Source organism: Populus alba, chromosome 10 (genome assembly GCF_005239225.2).
Source record: "Populus alba chromosome 10, ASM523922v2, whole genome shotgun sequence".
Classification (NCBI taxonomy): domain Eukaryota; kingdom Viridiplantae; phylum Streptophyta; class Magnoliopsida; order Malpighiales; family Salicaceae; genus Populus; species Populus alba.
The window spans coordinates 14756782-14774044 of NC_133293.1; the positions used below are offsets into that span (position 1 = coordinate 14756782).

A 17263-nucleotide genomic window follows, 5' to 3' on the forward strand; every position below is an offset into this window, starting at 1 on the left:
CCTGCTATATATATATTTTTAATTCCAAGTACTGATTATGGCTGTAAATTAAATTAATAATTAGCTTTTGTGATTTACGCAGCATTACTATTACTGTTAGGTGAAGCTTCGCACATGAATCCAGAAGGCATTTAGTGCGAGGATGCTTAAGATTATGTTAAGAAAACAATTTGGAATTGATTAATTAAGAAGGGTTAGACTATATAATAGATGTTTTTAGAGTTTTTATTAAAAGTTATTTAATGCTCCACTCAATCTCCACTTTTCTTTTCAGCTCAGATATTATCATATATAAAATGACACTTATTTATCTTCAATAATCAATATCTTTTATTTTCATTTAAATATTTGATTTTTATTTCTTTTTTATCACAATTTAACTATAAATTAATAAAGTGTAATAAATATATTTAGATAATGTTTAAAAGGTGTCTTTAGAGCATCAGTTAACTTTTAGCAACCACAAAATATATTAAAAATAGAAATGTTAAATACATGATCGTTAACTTTAGGGCCCGTGGAATTAGTCGAGGTGCGCGCAAGCTGGCCCGGACACCCACATTAAACTAAAAAAAAAAATAGAAATGTTAAATATCTGGATCAGTAACATGCGGGTAAACTTGTTGATGTATCAATTTATTAAAAAGTTCACATAAATTTCATTTGCATAAAAAGTTCACATAAAATTAAAAACTAAATAAAAAAAGGAAAATATACCAAACAGTTCCTGAGGACATGTAAGCTGTTGCATTGTAAAATTCTCATCCCAAAGGCAGTGGTCCAAATAAAGCAGTCAAAGAAGCCACTATTTCGCCCACCAAACAGGAGAAGTTCAATGCCATCCACACTTCCCTCCTCTTTCATTATCTCTTTTTAGAGTTTCAAAATCAGAAAAAGCTCATACTGCCACCGCACAACAAAACACAAATACATCAAAATAGAACTCGGAATTATCCCATTATTTTTCTCTAACACTCTAATTATTCATTGCCGCAGTATTTTCTCTAGCTGTACCTTGTTACGTAATCCAGCTAGTAATGAACAGACCTCTCCCTCTCCCTCGTATATATAAAGAACACCAATAATTTGGCACCAGAACCCTCACAGCCGGAGGCGTAACATTCCCATGTTTCTCTTTCTCTCCTTGCCTTCTAGCTAGCTAGCACTCCTGGTGGAAGAGTGTAAGAGAAATGGAAAATCACTTCCAGGCATCTAATTATGTTAATAATCAAATATATGGCAACGTTGGTGATTGGAAGTTAGAAAAAAAGAGGAGACACCGCATGCCTCAATCTCGCATGCTATCATCCCCGCCAACGCCACCAGGACTATCTTCATGGAGTGTTCATAGCAATCATAGCATATATAAATCAAATCGGAGTTTCACCGACTCGGCTGAAGGCAAGAGACAGAAGAGGGTTATGAAGTATAAGGCCTATGGTGTTGAAGGGAAAATGAAGACCTCTTTCAGGAATGGGATACGCTGGGTCAAGGACAAGTATTGTTCACTTGTGCATAGATATTGATTGACTATATATGTGAAAACATGAATTTATCTTTGTTTCTTGGATATATATAGAATTTTCTTAATTCCCTTATGAATAATATTTAAGGTTTTTGGTTGTTCTGATGATGATTTAAACATTGTGGTCACTCAATATGCATGCCTATACTTTTTCGATGCTTGGTCTGTCCATGTAAAAACCTTGGAGAGAATGATTAAAAGAGCTTCGTCAAGGAAATATATGGGAACTAATTCTCTATTCAAAAACGTTACCTGCTCGTGAAATCTCAGATCGACTAGAACATCAACCACTCCTCTAGTTCAAATATATAGCTTTGACCTATGATGATGTTGTTTATTTTTTTGGCAGGAGGTCATGGCTCAAAATTGCAAAACGCCGTACGCATACAAATATCCAATTATTAAATCTCCATTAATTGAGACACCTTTTCTTTTCTTTCCCTGGTAGTTTTTCGAGGGAGGAAATTCTTGAGCTTCGAGCTCCAAGAAGCGTGGCTTTTGCTAATTAAGCTACGTTTCAGTCACGAATTTGGGCAATTAATTACCTCGTATTAATAAAAAAAACAATAAACTTAACGTCAGCTCTATGGTAGTTCCAAACAAGTACAATACGGGCTAGGATGTGCAGACCATCCATACATCAAGGGCCCATCTTCACCGAATCAAGAGGTAGGAGTAACATAGCCAGCTGATAAAACCAGTTATCCAGGTGCTTCTTAGGTCGTCAAGTCCAAAAATGAGCCCTTCACTAGGTTCACGTTATAACCATTTCAACACTTTTAAGTTGAATACGTCGCGGTACGTAGGAGAGAAAAAAATAATTAAGCTTAAGAAAAATATTTAGGTTGAATACTTATTACTTCTTATATATGTTGTAATTGGTATCTTATTAGATCCAATTATTGTAATTATTCGGAATCCACAAATCATCCCCACTGACTATTAGAATCTCTTTGAATATATCCAAATTAGAGAGGAACATGGTCTATTAATTGGTTCCCTTTATTAGAACTATGTTTCTATTTAATTTAATAGAAAAACTAATACCTAGAAACAAATTCATTTATCATCTACTCCTCACTTTATTTTGGATTTCTCAGCAATAAACCCTCTAAGATGTTCGGGTGTCATTTTGAATGTTTTGCTGCAACAAAGAACTGTCAAACCTCGGTCACTAGCACGGCCGTATCGATGTCAATTTTCATATCAGGATTTTGCCATGGCGGAAGATGGCTCTAGCCTTAACACGTATATAGCCATGGCTGCAATAATTTTCTTCACTTTGCTTACTCCAAACAGTAATTACTAGGCAACCCCACCTAACTGCCCCAACATGGATCGATAAAATTATGCGACTGCTAGCCAGTGCTTTCGCAATAAATATCATGTTATAGCCATACAGGAGAACCGTAGCTTCTATTGGGCTCGTGGATGTGCGATAATAATTATTTTTTAAAGTTTTTTTAGTTTAAAATTTAATTAAAATAATATGTTTTTTATTTTTAAAAAATTATTTTAAATATTAGTATATCAAAATAATATAAAAATATTAATTTAAAATAAAAAAATTATTATTTTAAAAAATAGTTTTAAAATATAAAAGGAAGAGGCTGTATTTTACCTTTTCACGTCTACTGTTAAAGAAATTGTTGGCCCGCAAGGGCGCATTTGTCGCCGATTCTGAAAGAAAGTACTATAACAGAATGAGTTATTGGCTTGCATTAAAGATTTGAATTTTTGAGGGTTAATAGACACATAAAAAGAAAAGATTATTGTGAACATGTATCTGCGGGTCCATTGTTGCATATAGGAAGTACTTTTTCTCCGTCCTCTCCAACTAATATGTTTGTCTCCTTTTCACTTAACCTAAGAGTAAATTTATGATGTCCTGGCTATTGCAAATTAATAAAAAAAACAGGGTAAAAAAACACCCTTTTCCTTTTAATTTCTTTAATGTCTATATAATGACATTGGCCCACTGAATTATAGTAATTTCCCGTTACTTTTCGTCAAAGACCGATTTGTTAGATTGTGAGCTTACATGCTTGTCGAACGATTTGTTGAATAAAATAATAATAATAATAATAATCATACACATTCCTAAAATAGCAGTAATAATAATAATAATTGTTGTGACAAATCTAGTGTATACCTTTCTCTACACCAATATTCTCCAATTGCCACGTGTCGAAAAAGCCACGTTTCTATCCAGCAGTAAAATATCTCACTCTTTCTGTACACCTCAGTCTAGGTTTATCACAGCCTTCAAAAGATGAGTCACTCAAACTGAGTGGCCCGTTTAGAAATTTGAAATCACTCCCTCTAAAAAAAGAGACGTTATAACTTTCTTCTTCTTCTTCTTCTTCTTCTTCTTCTTTACCATAATAACTACAACTATCATTATTATTTTCTTATTTTTTTTTTAAAAGAAAGCTATGGAAGTTGCTTCTGTCTCCATTTATTGCATTTGAACTACACACCACTGAGGGGAAAGACACCGCCTTTCACTCTCTCATTAATCTCTGCAAAATATTTCCAAACTTTTCTCTCTCTCATTGAAACCTAGCCTCTCTGGAAATTTGCTTGCTTTTGAAGAAGGGAACGGAAGTGTCCAGGGAGTTTTAGCTCATTGAGGGGAAAGACACCGCCTTTCACTCTCTCATTAATCTCTGCAAAATATTTCCAAACTTTTCTCTCTCTCATTGAAACCTAGCCTCTCTGGAAATTTGCTTTCTTTTGAAGAAGGGAACGAAAGTGTCCAGGGAGTTTTAGCTCATTTATATCATCACTCACCCATTGGTTTCATGTAAGTTTTTTTTTTTCTTTTTTTGTTTCAATCTTTGGAGACACTTTTATGTATAATTGGATTGGATCAAGTGTTTATTTGAAGATAATAAGTGAAATGAATTTCTGGGTTTTGTTTGGTTATTCTAAATTTTTAATCTTTGTAGGTTCTCTTGGTATGATGAGATAGAATTAAGTGATTATAGACTATGTTTTGAACATAACCAGTGAAAAAAAATTTATGGGTTCTATTTGTTTAGCTGAAAGCTCTAATCTTTGATATGGTGAAAATTGCGGCTCATTGATGTTGAAAAACTCCCAAAGAAATTTGAATCTAAGCTAGTATAGTGTATCATTTGCTTGAAATACATGGCTCTTAATTCAGGATGATAGGTTTCTGAGAATGGACTGTTAGGGATAATTATCTTGTATAACGAGTTCTTACCTCTTCCATGATTTGAACTGTCTCTATGAATGTGTAAATTGTTCGTGGAATGGATAAAGGAATGCAATTTAGTTGGGGAATTAACCATGTTTCCATCTAATCAAACTGCAGATGGAGCCTTCTATTTTTCTCCACTTATAGATGCTGAAGAGGGATCGATCTTTTGGTATTGAGAAAATGGGAATCGAGAAAGAAGGTTCCAAAAGTGGAGGGGGATACGTAGGTGGTTTCTTTCAGCTGTTTGATTGGACTGCAAAATCTAGGAAAAAGTTGTTCTCAAGCAAGTCAGATTTACAAGGTATAAGTTTCTTTCTCTTTACATTCTATATCCTCATGTATATATTATTCTCTTCTATGGTTGGTTATGAATTTTTTATCTGACTCTTTGTAGAGCTTTCAAAACAAGGAAAGAGAAGTGGTGGGAGCATGCGAATGACTCGGCTTCGTCTGGTGGGTTATGGCCATTTGTTAATATTTTGTTTCGTTGTTTATCTTTTTATTCAATTTTTTGAGACAGTGATATATCTTACAGTTTTCATTACATTTGCAGATGGATGATGATGATAATGGAGCAGGATCGAGTATTAGAGGAGGCAGTGATTATAGTTGTGCTTCGTCAGTAACAGATGATGAAGGATATGGGGCCAGGGCCCCTGGGGTGGTAGCCAGGCTTATGGGATTAGACTCCATGCCAACATCTAATTTCTTGGAGCCCGATTCTACCCCTTTTTTTGACACCCGATCTCTTAGAGATGCCTCTCGTGGCAAGAGAAATTTCGATTACTATCATGACCATCAAATCACTTACTCGGGAAATCTGCTTAACAAGGAGGATGGCCCTCCTAGAAATTTGGTGAAGTCCAAGCCTCAGAAGGTCCTGAGCAGGCCTATTGAAAAGTTTCAAACGGAAATCTTGCCTCCTAAATCGGCTAAATCAATTCCAATCACACACCATAAACTTTTATCTCCAATCAAGAGTCCTGGCTTCATTCCGAGCAAAACTGCTGCTCACATAATGGAAGCAGCTGCAAAAATTATTGAACCTAGTCCCCTAGCAGTAGCCAAAGCCAAAATGCCTGCTCTTGGTTCCTCTTCATTACCACTGAAAGTTCGGGATCTTAAGGAAAAACTGGAGGTTGCTCAGAAAATGCCTCTGGCAGGGTCCTCTTCAGCAGCCATAAGAACTCGAGAAGCGAAAGAGAAAGTAGAAGCTTCTCATAAAACCTCGAGACTTGCAGAAACTTCTCGAAGACCAGTTGAGTCGAGTGCTGCCAAGCATCTAAAGGGGCAGTCTTTGAACAAAAGCTGGAATGGATCAGATGATACATCTTACAGGGCTTTTTCTGAGGCTGATGAAGACTCTTCTAGCGCAAAGACTAAGGTAAAGTCTATCTCACTTGCAATCCAAGCAAAGTTCAATGTTCAGAGAAGAGAAGGTTTGAATGCAAGTAGTAGTCAAGGCTTTGGAGACCAGAAAGAACAGGCCGAGGTTTCATCAAGTCAGCCCTTCAAGAGCCAACCAAATTTCCAAAAGAGTTCGCAAAAAAGATCTCCTATACTTAAAGCTTCTGGTGCTCTTAGGCAGAATAATCAGAAACAAAATTGTATGATGGATAAAGACAAATTGCCTTCAAAGCCCTTGGTTTCCAACTTGCAGAGTAAAATGGTACTGTCTGGGAATCCTCCAGCAAGGCACAAAACTTTTGGTAAGACTTTTGGTTCCAAAAATGGATCCAGGAAGTTGGCCTTAGATTCGAGAGAAGTTGAGAAGGGGACTTCTAACTATAGTACACGGAGTAATCCAAGGAAGAAGCGATCGATTGATGGGAATTTGCATCTTGAGAAAAACCAGGTTGCTGATAAATTGCTGATTGACAGAAATCGGAAGGCTGTTGAAACTAATCCAGTTATTGACAGGCACTTTAGTTGGGTAGAAGAAAGCAAAAGGAAAGGCATGGATGTTGTTTCATTCACATTCACAGCCCCCTTGACACGGTCAATGCCTGGTTCTGAAACACCTACTCGGGTTGTACAGGAAAAAAGTGGTTCTTGTACGGATAATCGCAGCAAGAGATTGTTGCTTGACACAGATAGTATGAATCTATCTTCAGGGGGATATAATGTGGTAGGGGGGGATGCTTTGAGTACTCTTTTGGAACAAAAAATGAGGGAATTGACCAAAACTGTCGAGTCTTCTAGTTCCCTATCCACGTTTAGTCCAGGCGGCACTGCACCAAGGTTACATGATAACAAGGATCAAAGTGTCTCATGCATAGATAGATCGGATAGCTGCTATGATTGTCACTTTCTCTCCACGGATCCTGCAGCTCTCAGATTGAAACGCATTCTTCAGGTGCATATTTCTGAATTTCCAACTGAAAGAAAACCCAACATTACTAATTCTCTCTTTCTCTATATATGTGTGTGTGTGTGGAATACCTTGCTAGACACAAGAAATCCTGTTTAGTTAGCAGTGTATGATACAAAATACCTCTGGGTGCATATTTTAAATGCCATTGCTATGAATCTCAAAATGAGAAAATTCCTTCAGATCAATCTTCTTGTAGTAATGTGTGCCAACTGCCAACTGGTTTACCCCAATCCTTCTTGTCTGGTATGTAACGTGTAAGGCCCCGATAAGGTGTCTGGTGTCTAGCTATCTTTATTAGGGCCAGCCTGGTTTTCATTTCCAGAGTACCGCTTAAGTGCTTTCAATCACACATGTTTTTGTTTTTTCTTTCTCATACGTTGTGTATTTCTCTTTTGCTGGCTGCTTCAGTTATGCTTTCTATTTTCAGTCTGGAGTGCAAGTCAGTTCCAAATTCATGTCTATTTCATCAATCTGCATTTATCGCATGTTTTTTTACTTATAAAATACTGAAGCTGTATTTCTGTTATCCATACTGTATTACTAGGTGATCAATGTAACCTTTCTATAAAATGTTATTTTAAAGACCCACTTATGTTGTGAAGTCAACACTTTAGATTTTGTGAAGCTCTGTCACTTGGAAAAATGCTATTCTCGATCTTCTAATGTTGTAGGCACACTACAATAGTAGGTGGTTACTTCTCTCTCTCTCTCTGTCTCATTAATAATCTGGGTCTTTAACGTAGTGTCAAGGTTAATGTTGCTTACTTCTGCACCATTTCATATGAGGGTAGTTGATGCATTTATTACATATCAGGGAGTTGATGAGATGGACTGTAGCAGCAAGTCAAATGATTCCAGAAAGCTCCTTGATTGTAGACGTCCTAGTCCAGTCTCTGTTCTTGAACATTCTTTTTCAACTGAAAGTAGCAGCTCTTTAGACAGCGCGGATAGTTGCATTACAGAAGGTAAGGGCAATGCATTTCTCATTCTTAAACTTCATGTAGTATTTAGTTTCGGTCTTTCAGAACTTCATAAGGGTAGTGCGCTTTACCAGTTGATGTCAAGAAAGTTAAAATGATTGCAATATAATTCAGGGAGCAGGCATTGTTCATCCATTCAAGTCCAGGAAGTCCATGGTTTGAGCTCTTCAAAGAAGTTCCATTTTGTGGATGCTGATACGGAGTTATCAGATTCTGCTTCTTCATCATCAACAGGAACTGTGGATAGAAAACATGCAAATATGTTAGCAGTGACAGATCTTGCGAGATCAACCAAATGGGAAATAGAATATGTGAAGAAGATTCTCTGTAATATTGAATTGATGTTTCAGGACTTCGCATTAGGTCGGGCTTCCGAGATCATAAACCCTCACCTCTTCCATCAGTTGGAAAGGAGAAAAGATATGTTTGAAAGTGATGGTGTTGATGCTAGGCTAGAGCGGAAAGTATTATTTGATTGTGCAAGTGAATGCTTGGACTTGAGATGCAGACGATATGCTGGTGGTGGATACAAGGCGTGGGTGAAAGGGACAACAATGGTGAGAAGAAAGGAATGGTTAGGGGAAGACGTGTGCAAGGAGATCTTGGAATGGAGCAACATGGGGGATTGCATGGTGGATGAGCTTGTAGACAAGGACATGAGCAGTCAGTATGGAAGATGGCTGGACTTTGAAATAGATGCATTTGCATTTGGAGTAGAGGTCGAAAGCCAGATATTTAATTCATTGGTTAATGAGGTTGTTGCTGATATCTTGCTGTTTTGATGCCTATAGCCCAAGAAGGAGATTCACGGTGGCGAGAGATTGAGGAGAACAAGGGTTGTGCTTTGTGTAGAACTGTTAGGTCTTGTAGGTTTTAACCAATGCCTCAGCATTATAACTTTCCATCTCTAGTGTTTGCCAATCCCAACGTATGTTTTCCTCGGGGTGTTTATAAGATTCTTTATTGCTCGCTTCATTTATTTGGCTAGAAAGTGTTCATAAGTTGTCATCATAACTCATAAGCAAAATCACTGTAATCGAGGTTGGAGAAGCCAGCTTCTGCATCCTCAGGCTATCATACGAACTCTGGTTCAATTGATTACAGCTCGGCTCTCTTCAGCTCACTAACAATTTTCTCATTCAACTGTTCAGTCTGCAATCCATGAAGTTTTTCTGGTAGCTATTTCCAGTCGTCTCAAGTATTTCATTGCTTGATATGATGTTCGGTACGAGGTTTCTCGGAGAATGGAATGCAGAGGGCTTTCAAAACAATACACGAGGATTTTCAAAACAATAGCAGGCATCGTTTTCGCAGCAGCAGCACAGCAGCATCACCAAAGTATAATTGGAATAAATATCCTGTTTTTTTTGTTCGCGTCCTATCTTTTTTCAGAACATGTCAATACAGTAGCTAGCATGATTCGTATCTGTTTGGTTCTTGAGTTTTTCCTTCTTGACAACCCGGATGGTAAAAAGGAGTTTAGTTAGGCTGAGTGGGCGTGCTGAAGGAGACGAATAGGTTAGGTGGCAAGCGGGGCCTGGTTAGGTGGTAAAAAGGAGTTTAGTCTCGGGCATTCATGTTTTTGGCCAAATGTGTGGTAGTAAAAGAATCTAGGCTTTTGGTGTCCCCTTTTCTCATTTTTGAGATTCAACCGTTTGCTTAATAAGATTTCACAATAAACTTTACTTAATTTAGCGTGTTAAAAAAACCACATCTTATTTTGCTAACTAGAGTTTTTAATCCTTTTATTTCCCGTGATGTATTTAGCTATTCTCACATTTATTATTATTATATGTATGATTAACCTAAATGTAACGAATCTAAAAAAACTTTAAAGATTTATTTTTTTAAGCTCGATCAAACTAATAATGTCATCTAAGGACTCTTAGGCATAGCCAAGAGAATGATCTTTCCCTCATGAACACAGCTAAAAAAATAATGTCATTTCTCTTGAGCATGGTCAAGGAAATGCCTCTTTTTTTTTTCCTTACTGGGCCAAGATGATGATCCATTTTTCTTAGACTTAACAAAGAAAACGACCCGGTTTTAGTAATATGCTGACCCAAAGCAACATGTACCTGACAAGAGACTCAATATAATTGAAATCAGAAAAGGATTTGCCAACTATTTACTGATGCGACATTTATAATTATTTTCTTAACAATGAGTTTTCTTTCTTGTTTGTTTGTTTGGGATTATCTGAACTTTTGTTCTTCATGCTCTTTTCAGCACGGTATTTTTCAAGAAAGTCTTACCTTAATCTCTTGGAATTGAATTTCAACAGCAAGCCGTATTCCTCCACTGCACGACTTTGAAGGTATTTCTTTAGGATTACTGCATGCGCATATCTTCGACTCTTGAACTCACTCGAGTCTTAGCTCGGGCACGGTTCTTTATCGATGCAATAACAAAAAACAATTTAATTTGAAGGAAACCAAGTACTTTTGATGTCATCCGTCACAAGAGCGCATTTCTCTGATATTAATTGGTCTTCAAGACGATGCCAAGATTCACCCAAATATAACTCACCAGGAGATCAAATCAGTCGAAGTGGATAAAAATGCGTCTCAATCATCTGCTCCCTCAAAATAACACTAGTAGTTGGCCAACATATATTTTCCAATATGCAAAATGCATAAAATATTAGCAGTTGTTGGAAAAACCACTTCATTGCATTCAGTAGTCAACTCTCTGTTAGTGACAATAACTCAAGGATAATTATCAACACCCAAGAATTTGCTGAGCATAGTCAACATCACTTTATAAATCTTGCAAAACTACTGTCTAATCATATGATTTGTCAAGTTAAGAAAGATGAGCACAGGAAAAGCCTAAAAGAAAAGCCATGGTGAGAGATATAAAAGATTAAAAAAAAGGTACATACCATCTATACAGTCAGATTCGGAGAACTCTGGCGACTCCAAATTAGAATAGAGATCTTTATACCGAGTCAACCCTTCTGTTTCTTCTTTGTCTCCTTGGTGGCCCATGATTCCCTTTTCTTTTATACATGATGCAAGAATCGACTGCAAGACTTTTTTTGTTTTGTGTTTCTATATTAGAAGACGAATTAGGAGATCAGTATCTAATGTAAATGGGTTTTTTGGTATTTGATATAAAGCATTTTAAGCTGTAACATTATAAACATTAACGAAGAGGGTGTGTTGGTAGTTTTATAAAAATCAAATAGTGGGAATAACAAATTTTACAGTGAATTTAGCAGCACTCTTGTTGGAATGTTAAATAGATTTATCTTCCTTGTCTCGAGTTCGAATTTGAGAAAAGATGATGAGAGATTACGTTCTTTTTTCTTAATTTTTAAAATGTTGAACATCAATCTAGATTTCTTTGTAGCACCTCGATGTTGTATTTTAGGCAATCTCTAGGTTCCTCTATAAATTATCTCTAAAAGGTCCAGGAGGCTTTTGTCTAGCTATAGCTAGGATTTTCTTCAGAAAAAAATCTAGCCATACTAGAAGACAAATCCTAGCACAACCGCCCTAGTAAGGAAGCATTTGTGTTAGGGTTAGCAGCCAGAGAGAAAAAGAAGAATAAGGGTAGAAAAGAGGGGTGTGCAAGAGAGAAGAGTCTAAGTGCAAGTGCGTGTGCTGCCGTGAATGAGAGGGTAAGAAAAGGAGAGTGTGTTTGTGCTACCACTAAACAATAAAATCATAGTGTTTTTTGTTTAGTGACAAATCCAAGCAACTGGTATCAGTTAGAGTCGTTCGCCCAGAATTTGTACTCAACATAAAAGCATATATATAATATATATCTAAAATACGTATATATAATCTATCTAAGATATAAGAATATATATATATATATATATATATATGAACATTATGGTGGAACCTTCACGTCCACGAAAACATTGAAACATAATTAGCTGGCCATAAAACCGATCTTAAATCTACTCATGCACCCATATATATATATATATATATATATATATTCTTCCTGGGTTAATCATCGATGACATCCTTGCTCTCCTTCTCGATTGTCATTACCAGAAACGCTAGTCAACAAGTTGTCCTCTTCATATTATAACAATCCCCACTCACCAAGATCCCCAGCTGCTGTCCAGTCCCAATCAAGCCATTCCTCATCAAACCTTGAATTCATAGGTGAAAAGCTACTGTACCATTCCCCGTTACTCTCTTCGTTTGAGCTACAACCATTGCTGCTGTTGCTTTGTTTTTTCAGGTAATGGACGGCCACCCTTTTTGGTCCCATTACCCCATTATAATTTTCTCTCTCCTTGCTCATACTCGATGCCTCATTGTCTGTCTCTAATGTCACAACTGTATTATTTCCAAAAGGATCTGCAACTTGATTTTGCAGTAGTGCATATTCAAGGCGCTTTATTTCACTGTCTAGCCATTCATATGGTCCTAAAGTTTCAGTCTCTTTCTCTTCATTAATAGGGCAATGAGATATTCCAGCTGCATTAATTCTTTTAGCAATGTCTATGCAAGATTCTTGGACTTGCACACCAAGATTCCTTCTATTTTCTGGTTCCTTCTGTGGACCTTCAGTGGCCGAACTCTTTAATGGGTTGTTTGTACCTTTGGGTGAGATCGCTGCTGTTTCTTTTGTCGTTGGTTCAGTTACCTCATGAGCTATGGCTTTAGGACTCTTAGGCTTACCTAATGACATTAATGTGGCCTTGTGCTTTTTCATGGATGACCGGCTTGTTCTACCTCCTCTACCCTTGTACGGCCAAGCTGCTACATCGGTGATATTCATGATGCTTGGTAGATCATCGTCATTTTTATACCGATTGAAGCTGTAAATTTTTCTGCTTAAATGAGAATTCCAGTAGTTCTTTATCTCATTGTCTGTGCGTCCTGGTAATTGAGCAGCAATCAAAGACCATCTGGAACGATCAAAATCAACCACTGTTATCTCATTTATGCGCAAAACGACTATTGAAGTCAAAATATAATGAATAGATGAACTCTTCAGTACAATAATATTTAGAGTAATTGTTTTATTAATTAAGCTCAACGTCTTGTCTTCAGTAATATTGGTTCTTAAACATTTGACTTTCAGATTGTTCGTTTCATGATCATAAAAATTGAACGGTGGATCGTTTGAACATTAGCTGCTCTCATTAAGTCGCCATCTCTGTTATCATCGCAATGATCTGGGAGCTAGGGGTCAAATACTCTCGGCCCGCTAGAAAACCACGAAACGTGATCAAAACTAAGATCATTGGTCCATTTGATGCTCAGACCAAACAGGGTCCATGCAAAAATTGCCCCGGGATGGCTATAAAGCAAGCAGCAGGTATAATTAATACGCTGCCCTGTACTGGTGGACAGTAAATTATTTTCCCTGTGAAATCTAGCTACTTGCTCTTGGTGTCGTTACCAAAAAGACAAGGTGCCTTAGTTATCAAATATAGCAACATCCAATCAATATTTCTGAAACGGGATTTCTGTACAACAGTGCGGTATAACCAACTCTCTCTGTTTTTTAGTTTCAAATTAATATATATATTTTTAATTCTTAAATTATTTGTTTTGATGCGGTGGAGTTCAAAAAATTAAATTAAAAAAAATATTATTTTAATATATTTTAAGATTAAAATAAAAAAAATATTTTAAAAAATAACATCCATAAACATTCTCGGTCCCAGTAACATTAACATGCCACTTGAAATCGAAGGAAAAAAGAAGTCTGAATGTTAAGAGTGTGTGTGTCTATATATATAATTGCTGTTGTGTGTCATTGTTTTAAATAAAGAAAAAAGTTATACATATAAAATGATATAATTAACCATTAATTTTTGCATTTGGTCATCTATTTGGATTTGTTTTTTGTCAAACACAAAGCTAAAGATGTTTTTATTTTCCAGAGATTATTATGAGTGCCGAAAAAAAGAATTCTACTATCAAATTGACGACAGAATGACTTTTCTGAAATGTATCAGAATACATCCTCAATTGGAAGAAGTAATGGAAAAAAGAGACCAGTAGATAGAGCCTAGTCTTCATGGAGTTCTTTCCCTAATTATAGTTGTTCCTAGCCTTACTCTTAAATTCTTGCACAAGAATTGCTCATTTCTTACATTCAAGACCACTTCTGATTTGTATAGGGACAACATCTGCTTGCTTTTAACAAGAACCTAACCATGCTAAATATTTCACTCGACCGTTTTGTCGCTTGAGCCAAAACCAAGTGCGTGGTAAAGGGGAAAAAAAGAGAGGGAAAAATAAGAACTGTCCAAGTCTTTTCTCGTAGAGAGAACAATCGTAACAATGAAGATAAAATTGTGAACGTTGATTTTTTTTTTAAAAAAAAGATGTCGAGCAATCGGCCATTGCTTTTCTTTGAAAAACAAGTTGAACGGTTGATAAAAAAATTTAAACTCGGCTAACCATGAATCGAGCTGATGAATTGAGAAAATAAAAATTATTGGTAACGTGGATATGCGCAGAAGCAAATATAATTAAAGGCAAGATTACCTATTACCCAAAGCAGCATGCAACTTAACAATGGTCTCTTCCTCGTCTTTGGTTATGTTCCCTCTCTTCAAGTCAGCTCTCAAGTAGTTAATCCATCTTAGTCTACAGCTCTTACCACACCTTAATAACCCTTCAAAAAACCAAACTCGTACCAATCATCAATACGGAACAAAGAAAGAGGGGCAAAGCCATTTGAGATACGTACGTGATTCATGTAGAAGACAACCATTTCTTACCTGCATTTTTAGGTAGTGATTTCCACGAGCCTTCACCGTTGGCTAGAATGTATTTGGTTAGGACTTCATCCTCTTCAGCTGTCCATCTCCCTTTCTTTAGCCCTACTTTCTCACAGCATGGTGCTCTTCCCATGTCTACTCACCCTTCAGGCTTTCCTGACGAACTACCGATCACTTTCTGCGTTAGTTCCTCCTGTTGAGAGTTGGAGAAGGAGACTTGTTTGATCGTTTCTTTTCGAGAAAAGGGAGAGAACTGATTTGTGTAGGCGCGTCTTTTTCCCAAAGCTTTTGTTGTAAATAGAAGCAAGTTTGGTGGAGGGAGAAATTAATGGTGATGTAGATACATGAACGGTGAAAGAACGTGCCACGTGCACCGATCAATGACTAATTTATAATCAAATCTTGATATACATAATTGTTTTAAGCATTAAGGATCAAACTAGGATTGAGAGAGCAAAACGAAAATAAAAATAAAAATAAACAGCGATGACGAAGGCAAATTTCTTAACTTAATACGTCATACAATTCACGCGTTGTATATTATTATTATTATTATTATTATTGTTGTTGTAAAAATTTTATTTAATAAATTAAATTGATTTTTTAATATGATATTGATAATTAATGATCATTTTAAATCTTATCATTTTTATTTATTAATAAAAAAAAATAAATAAAAAATATAAATTTATACAAATTTTAAGATTAAAAGAATGAGAAAATATATTAAAAAATAATATTAAATTATATTTTAAAACTTTATTTTACTACTATTTTTTTTTTTATTGAATTCATTCTCCAACATTAAAAAAATTAATAAAAGCGAGTACTCAGGCCTAACAAAGGAATGTCTATATTCTCAATAAATAAAAATAAAAATAAAAAAAGGAATATCTATAATCCAAGGAAGAATTAATTCAAGCCTGAAGGGTGGGCTGTTGGAAACAGATGAAGCTATCCGTTGCAAGAAGTGCCAAGTTTTGGTAGGACTGTGCCATTAGTCTATGGGACTGAGGTTGTCTTCAATCAAACCGGGTTTTTTTTCTGGTTTGTTTTCTGTTTCAAGTTTTACCCCTTATGAGTTATACAATTTACCTTGTTAGTTTGTTACAGTGACTTCGTTTCTTTTCTTCTTTTTTAAAGTGAAATAGTGATTTCGTTTTGCTAATAAATTCTTCATTTTTTCCATTTTAAACACAAATTTTCTTTCCTTCGATCTTCCTTATTCTCCTCTTTTCTATCTTTCAAAAAGAAATATTTTTACCCAAACATAAATAACATAGACTTTAATAAGTTGATCGGACAGATTTTAATAGGTTTATTGAGCACAAATAGCGTAAAATTTAATGATTGATATATTTTGTAGCATGTACTATGTTATTTAGTTATTTTATAGTATAATGATATAAAATATTCTATTCGAATTAATATTATAAATAGTTTTTTTAATAAAAAAAAGCTAGTTAGTGAATTAATAAATATTTATTTACAAATTTTCCTTGTTTTATTTTCTTCCTTTTAGAATTCTTAAATAATTTTCTTTTCTTTTCTTTTAAGTCTTTTTTTTTTCTTATCATTTACCAAGAAAACATTCAGTTTTTCTTGACAAATAGACATTCTATCTAGCATTGACTTTTTAGCATTGACCTTTTAGGATAACTTCTTAACTTTTTTTCCGTTAAAATTTAAAATATTTTTTTAATAAGAGTATTTAAATTCGACACACAAATTCGTGTTTCTATGGATTTAACAAATTTGAGAATGTCAACCAGCAACCCGATGTCTTGTTATTGAGTATATAATTAATTAAAATTCTGAAAACAGCTGGATTTCTTACATCTGATGGTTCGCATGTGGAGGTTCATTAAGGCTCAGCAACCCAAAAAGGTGTGGAAAGCTCTGTGACGGGTGCGAACGAGAAGGAGTCGGATCTCCCATGTTAATGCTCTCCTCCATTCCTTTTCCCCATCTTGGTCACATCGCGATTTGCTCCGTTGAGCCTCTCCTCGGAGTAAAGGCTTGTGCTAGGTTTAATACAGGTGTCGTCGCTGCCCTACCAGTTCTCCTGTTCAATTAAAAAAATTATAAAAAAAACGAAAAGAAAAGTATTCAATTGCCATTCATTCTTGTCACAACTGATATTTGCTGCGGTGCTCTACCTCCTGGGATGCATCGATCATGATTACTCGTTAGTATTTTCCCTTAGCACTAATCCTTTTAGAAATATTTTTTCATGGTTAACCATGAGTTAGTAAAAAGCCGGGGTCAAGAGAAATGCTTCTTCTTTGATTTTCACTTCGAATTTTTTTGCCTATAGTCACAGATTTTAGGGCATGCCCTGTTATTAAAAGCCTTGTTCGAGAATTGAGAATTTAGTATGATGAGCGCTAACTATATACTAGCCTATAACACTCTCTCTTTTTTATTTAAAAAAAAAAAAGGAAGGAGAAGA

At 35.7% G+C, this 17263-nt stretch overlaps 2 protein-coding genes across 2 annotated transcripts; one reads left to right on the forward strand and one right to left on the reverse strand.

Moving 5' to 3' along the window:
• The first annotated feature begins 3830 nt into the window (after positions 1-3830).
• On the forward strand, positions 3831-9819 carry LOC118046611 (uncharacterized). Its single transcript, XM_035055603.2, has 6 exons — positions 3831-4331; positions 4866-5052; positions 5146-5204; positions 5305-7107; positions 7940-8090; positions 8220-9819. Exons 2-6 carry the CDS (start codon positions 4896-4898, stop codon positions 8885-8887), a joined length of 2838 nt encoding a protein of 945 aa, XP_034911494.1. The 5' UTR covers positions 3831-4331; positions 4866-4895; the 3' UTR covers positions 8888-9819.
• A 2166-nt stretch (positions 9820-11985) lies between these two features.
• On the reverse strand, positions 11986-15086 carry LOC118046602 (transcription factor MYB111). The gene is made up of 3 exons (XM_035055592.2): positions 14812-15086; positions 14576-14705; positions 11986-12981 (listed from the first exon to the last, which is right to left on the reverse strand). Exons 1-3 carry the CDS (start codon positions 14942-14944, stop codon positions 12147-12149), a joined length of 1098 nt encoding a protein of 365 aa, XP_034911483.1. The 5' UTR covers positions 14945-15086; the 3' UTR covers positions 11986-12146.
• Between the last annotated feature and the right edge of the window lie 2177 nt (positions 15087-17263).

Excerpts from the sequence above, each read along its gene's own strand:
- LOC118046611 (XM_035055603.2), top strand. The coding sequence starts at position 4,896 with ATGCTGAAGAGGGATCGATCTTTTGGTATTGAGAAAATGGGAATCGAG. Across the intron at positions 5,205-5,304 it reads GAATGACTCGGCTTCGTCTG|ATGGATGATGATGATAATGG; the intron begins GTGGGTTATGGC and ends TTACATTTGCAG. Across the intron at positions 7,108-7,939 it reads GATTGAAACGCATTCTTCAG|GGAGTTGATGAGATGGACTG; the intron begins GTGCATATTTCT and ends ATTACATATCAG.
- LOC118046602 (XM_035055592.2), bottom strand. The coding sequence starts at position 14,944 with ATGGGAAGAGCACCATGCTGTGAGAAAGTAGGGCTAAAGAAAGGGAGA. Across the intron at positions 14,706-14,811 it reads ATCACTACCTAAAAATGCAG|GGTTATTAAGGTGTGGTAAG; the intron begins GTAAGAAATGGT and ends GGTTTTTTGAAG. Across the intron at positions 12,982-14,575 it reads CATGCTGCTTTGGGTAATAG|ATGGTCTTTGATTGCTGCTC; the intron begins GTAATCTTGCCT and ends TGATCGTTCCAG.